General features: G+C 36.1%; 1 protein-coding gene across 4 annotated transcripts in view; it reads right to left on the bottom strand.

Annotated features, from left to right (window-relative positions):
- Positions 1–215: 215 nt before the first annotated feature.
- Positions 216–6052, bottom strand: part of DCAF16 (DDB1 and CUL4 associated factor 16) — a 15676-nt gene continuing 9839 nt past the window's right edge. For 3 of the 4 annotated variants that reach the window (XM_014549311.1, XM_014549313.1, XM_005878120.2), the window contains one exon: positions 216–3053. In XM_014549311.1, the coding sequence (XP_014404797.1) occupies positions 1909–2451 (543 nt within the window). In that variant the 5' untranslated portion in view covers positions 2452–3053 and the 3' untranslated portion in view covers positions 216–1908. Of the gene's footprint in view, positions 3069–6052 lie in introns of all 4 variants that reach the window. The other variant, XM_014549312.1, reaches the window with a different exon arrangement.

Consider the following 6052-nt stretch of genomic DNA (forward strand, 5'->3'; position numbering starts at 1 on the left):
AACAAATGGGTTCAAATGTGGGTCTTGACAACATCTCACATTATCCTCTTCAAGTATGTTTCTTTCCCAGAGTTGCCAAGTCACCTCCTATCAGAGACACTGTATAGACACAGGCACTACATACACTGATTTTACTTAGCACTTAGTGAATGTTGAATATGCCTTAAGCACAGCAGGATCTATTTCATTTGTTGAGAATAAATGACCATACTCTGTTCAGCATGTACAAAGCTGTTGGTTTATTCAGCTGCAAAGTTGGGGAAAGGATTCCTTTAGGAGTGAATAGCAAAAACGCGTTTATGAGCAAGGCATTTTTACACATACACGCACACATGCAACACACACACAGAGAAAAAGGAACATATATAATTACATAAACATCAACATATTTTTAGATTTCTCTATCTTTCCCACCTCCCCTTAAAAAACAGGTTGTAACATTTTAAAAACCAGTTTCACAGAGAACATCTACATAGGAACAGTTTCTGATACATTCAGTTACACTAACAGTATGATACGGTTTCAGTTCAATAATTTTCCACTACCAAACATTTTTTCTACCCCCTCCTTTTTTTCTTTAAGACAACTAAGGCTCAGCAGAAATACCCATTAGGTTATAAAATCCTTCTATCTCCTAAAGTTGCTACACATTTATAGAATTTGTGATTCCATTAATGCTTTAAGGTTTTGATGCCATAACTGTAGACAGTTATGGAGAATAGGAAAAAGCAAAACTAAAATAAGGGTGTATAAGATAAATCTTTAACAATCTATTTTCTGAATCCTTTAGATGCCGTCAACCAGGATCATACAGTTTTCAGTCTTTATGGTGTGAAAAGATCTAACGGTCTCATGCATTTTATTTATGTTGACTTCTACATTTTGACTCATCTAAATAAACACTGCAAGGCCCATTTACAAGAGTACACATACTTCCTTGTTCAGATAGATCTAAAGCTAATCTATGTAGGAAAACAATGATACTAAAAAACTCTAACTTCAGGTTATATTAGGCTGAGACTTTCCATAGTAAGGTTCTTTACAGTTAGAAGCGATCCTGGAAAGTTTGCAATGGATGGGAAAGTGCATTAAGTGCTGCTCCAGGAAACATACAGACTGAAACACTGTAATCCACTAGCAGTTAGTATAGAAAACATAAATGCTCTCTTAATAATCCTTTCTCTTTGGTCTTTTGGAAGGTATTTTATTTCCTCTTGACTAAAGTCTGGGTGCCAAGATGCAGGAAATATATTTCTTATAGAACAGGTGCCTGTTTAATGCCATGTGCAGACCTATCTATATAAAAGCTGTGAGATTATTCAATTTTAACTACCTCCCTAAAAATGAATGTCAGAGAAGAGTATGCTTAGGAGGGTACTATTGGGAGTAGCTAACCTCCCACTTTCCACAATGGCTGTTGTGAAGGCTGGGTAAGAAAAGAGAGAATAGCTTACTCTGTCCTTCCCATTAATCATTAGATACCTAGAGTTCGAGTCTATTCAGTTAGGCAGAGTAAATTGGGGCGAGAACTGAATGAGGAGAATAGTCAATTTATTTTTTGCAACAGTACCTTTTTACGAATTCTCTATTGAAGTTCTTGTTTTATCCACAGGGTCTGTCAAAGTGAGTGCTCACATGCATATTTTCTTAGTTGACTGATGGGCCTCTTGGATAGATATTCAGCTTGTCAGGACAGGGCAGTTTGGTTGAGAAGGCATTCCTTTCTCAGCTCTGGGCTGTGTAACTTGTACTACTTTCTCAATCAGAAACATAGGAGACACCAGAGCAAATGGTGAATCTTTACAGTGATGCAGTTAGGAGTTTGTTAACTGCCTTTTGGAAGTCAATGTAAGAGCAAGTGGCGTTGATGGGTTCAGTGTAGGTTGTTTCCTTAACTTTTTTAGTTAATCAGCCACAGCAACAACCAGAAACACATGAATTAGGGATCTGTTTTAGGAATTCAGGGATGGGAGTGGCTTTACTCAAGGTTCGGCTTAACTGTTTGGTGGCAAATTGCAGTGCTCCATTTAGAGTGGCGTGATCTCTGGAAAGTCGGCTGGGACTTGTCAGCGGCTTTTGAAAAGGTGGGACTCCACAAGAAGCCAGAGGTGGCCACTCAGGAATTGGTTCCAGTTTGGGTACACAATGGGAGCAATAGGAGAGTCTTAGACCTATCTCTCGAAGTATATGGACCGGTGTGTCCTGATCTAAGAGTCTAGCATGATATAACCAGGAATTAGGATTTAAAGGTCTCCAAGTAGTTGAATATTTTAAAAGGCACTTAACCTGCCAGGCAAGACTCTCCAGACGTGTCAGGTTGGGCACCACAGGGTCCTCTTCTTCAGAGTAATCCCAATCTTCCCCAAAGCTCTCATTTAGGTAGTTAGCACTTTCTTCTTCCTCACTTTCTGATTCTGTTAAGCGATCAGGAGAGGGAATTCTGGGACCCATAAGGATAGGAAAGAAGGAACCAGAAAGAAGTAACAATTGAAGCCAGCAAAACACAAACACTGGCAAATAGAACAAAAGATGAAAAATCCTTTCAACAAGATTAACTTGCCTGTTTCTGAGTCCGTTACACACACAGTATGCCTTTGGCTTGCACCACTATGCAGTTCGAGATTATGTTATATAGTCTTCACTTACAAAGAAGACATCTCGGTTCTCAGGACCAGTTCCGTGTGTAAAAGTTAGGCACTTACCAGCGGCACAGGTCAGAGTCTCTCCTTTAAATCCTGGCTACCCAAGAAGAGAAGGGGTCCTCATATAGGCAAGCTGATTTTCTTAGTGTGGTCTCAACTGGCTGTGATACTGTGAAGAGACACTTGTGTCCTCTGTTTTGTTGTCAGGGATATTATATCTACTTGGTAATGAAAAGAAGCTCAGTGGTCGGCTTCATAGTCTGCTGGTGCAGCAAATTTTGTGCAGGGGATGGTGGGATGAGTTGTCAAGGACATCTGCTATGCACGGATCCGACGTTTTCCATAAGTGGTACAAATGCCCTTGGAAACTGGTGACTTAGCTGTTGGACTATCTGGAAAGGTAGCCTTAACCTGTAAATGAGAAGACTAGACACATGATATTAAAGCCTGAAAGCACTAGGTAACATTACTGTCTGTCTAACTATGAGTATCCAAGAACATGGATGCTGAACAAGAAATCTTCTTAACTTTCCCATCTCTATTTCATAGGCTTAGGCAGATTTTCCTATTGGGAATGGTTCCTAAAATCATAAAATTGGGAAGGAGAGCCCGGGCCCATTTTAATCCTTTGTTGGTACATATCTGGGCCAGTTTGTTTTTACATATGCAGTTCTAGCCCAGAAAATTACTTCCACAAAGCAGATCCCTTATGTCCCGAACTCCAAGTAGAGAGCTATAAAACAATTTTATATTTTTACCTTTAGATATGCTTGGTGGGATTAATTTTAAGATACGTGTCCTGCTTGTACAGCTGCTAGATCAGTGGTTCTCAACCTTCTGGCCCTTTAAATACAGTTCCTCATGTTGTGACCCAACCATAAAATTATTTTCGTTGCTACTTCATAACTGTAATGTTGCTACTGTTATGAATCGTAATGTAAATATCTGATATGCAGGATGGTCTTAGGCGACCCCTGTGAAAGGGTCGTTCGATCGCCAAAGGGGTCTCGACCCACAGGTTGAGAACCACTGTGCTAGATATTAGGACTTTTGCTGGGACCCAGAGGTGGTAGTCATGTGACCCCACTCTACAGGTATGAGAAGATGGCAGGTATAAATCTTAATACAATAGGAATTACACTGAATGTAAACAGGTTAAACTCACAATTAAAAGGCAGATACACTGAATTAAAAAAACTAAACAAGATTCAATAATATGTCGCTAACAAAAGACATTTTAAAGCAAAAAAAAAAAAATACACAAAAGAAACCAAACAGAAAGGTTAAAAAAAATGATGAAAAAATATAGCAATTTTAACATACAACAACAAGAAAAGATTTTAAGCCAAAAATTATAAGGAACAGAGATGGATGATAATACTAGTAAAAGAAATTGAATAAAGTGACATACAGTTAAATCCTCACTTAATGTTGTTAATAGGCTGTGCAATATTAAACAAAATGGTGTTACCATAGGCTAATTGATATAAACAAGAGTTAGGTTCCTATGGCATCTCATCAACATTATAAGGAAGTGACCCTGAATGAAACGATGTTATTCAATGTTATTTGAGGACTTGCTGTTCTTATCATATATTCACCTGAAAACACATACTCAAAATTTCTCAAGTAACCACTGATAGAACTGAAGGGGGATATATAAGCAGAGATACAAAAAGCATGAAAAACAGTTAAAATATTAATATACTTTGAGTATTACATAAGTAAACAGAATAATACCAACCAATACAGTGGGGCCTTGACTTAAGAGTTTAATTTGTTCTGTGATGGAGCTCATAACTCAAATTACTCGTATGTCAAATCACTGTGACGTTCGCTGCGCCAACTAGCGGTGGGGTATCTGAAGCTGGCTCGTAACCCGAATTTTTTTGCGCTTGCACTCAAAGCAAAAAATCGGCCAAGAGACGGCTCGTATCTCAAAAAAACTCGTTAGTCGGGACACTCGTAAGTCAAGGCCCCACTGCAGATATTTGAGTATGCACACACACAAATAGATCATGCATAAGGTTATAAAGTATAATTAGGGTCATTTCATTCAGACTAAATCTCTGACCACAGTACAAAAAAAGCAGATATTAAGTGTTACTTAAAAGTAATCCCCTGGGAAGGGCGGGTTCAGAGTGGAGGTCAATGGGAAAAAGACAACAAAAGGGACATCTGTAATACTTTCAATAATAAAGATAAATTAAAAAGAAAAAATAATCCTATGCTGAGACATAAATGATTCAGGGGTTAAAATGGAAATTATAAAGGATATTAAAAATATTAACACCGAATAATAATATAGACTACCTGCAAGGCATAATTTATAGGACATGGCCAAACCAGTACATAAAAGAAACGTATAGCTTTGAATACACTGATGCAAAAACAAGGAAATTTAAATATCTACAAGTTTAAAAATAAATAAATAAATATCCACAAGTTAAGAATTCAAGATAATGCAAAAGAGCAACAGCAAAATAAGGCAGGAAGGAAATAATAAAGACAGAAATGAAATTAGTATGTAAAATAGTAATAAAGACCGATAAAACTAAAATATTTTCTGAAAATATGAAATAAAAAACAAAACTGGCAAGACTTATCAACAAGGTTTAAAAATAACAAAGCCTAAAAAAAAAAAAAAACAGGACAAACATACTAAAAAGGAAATTCTAGATGAAATGGCTAAATTCTAGAATATAAAACACTGAAATTCATATAGGAAGAAACAGGTAACTTTAATAGAATAAATTAGTAAGTATTAAAGAAAGGTAAAAACTACCTATTAAAAATATCAAGACCCTATGGTTTTATAACAGAGTCCCACTAATTCCTAGAAGATTCATATCTATTTTACATAAATTGTTCCAGAAAAATATGTATAAACTAACTCCTTTATGAATATAATAAAATATTAATTCTAAATCTAGATATGAACCAAATAGGAAAAGTATAGGCCCATTTCACTTGCAAAAATTCCAAATATTACCCAACAAGACTAAATGTGTATTAAAGAAAAGAAAAATATGTTATAATCAGATAGAGCTTATCCCAGGAAAAGACTTTCCCAACTTGGGAAAATTTCTAAAATAAGTCAATAAAGCAAACAAACAAATAAACAACAGATAAATTTATCAACTGTGGATATTTAACCTTTGTTAGTTCCTGATCAACACCTATTCATGCTTTAAAAAACAAAGTAAAACATTCTTACCAAACTAGCAAAAGAAAGTTACTTTCTCAACTTGGTAAAGGTTGTTAACCAAAATCTTTTAGCAAATAAAGGGTGTCCCAAAATTCACGCAAGAAGTAATTTTGATAGAAAATACAGGTTTATAATTAAAAATTGTAAATTTCTTATTGATTCATAAAGTATACAGTATAGGGTTATGTATGGAATAGCATAT

The sequence above is a fragment of the Myotis brandtii genome, unplaced genomic scaffold, assembly GCF_000412655.1.
Source record: "Myotis brandtii unplaced genomic scaffold, ASM41265v1 scaffold547, whole genome shotgun sequence".
NCBI lineage: Eukaryota > Metazoa > Chordata > Mammalia > Chiroptera > Vespertilionidae > Myotis > Myotis brandtii.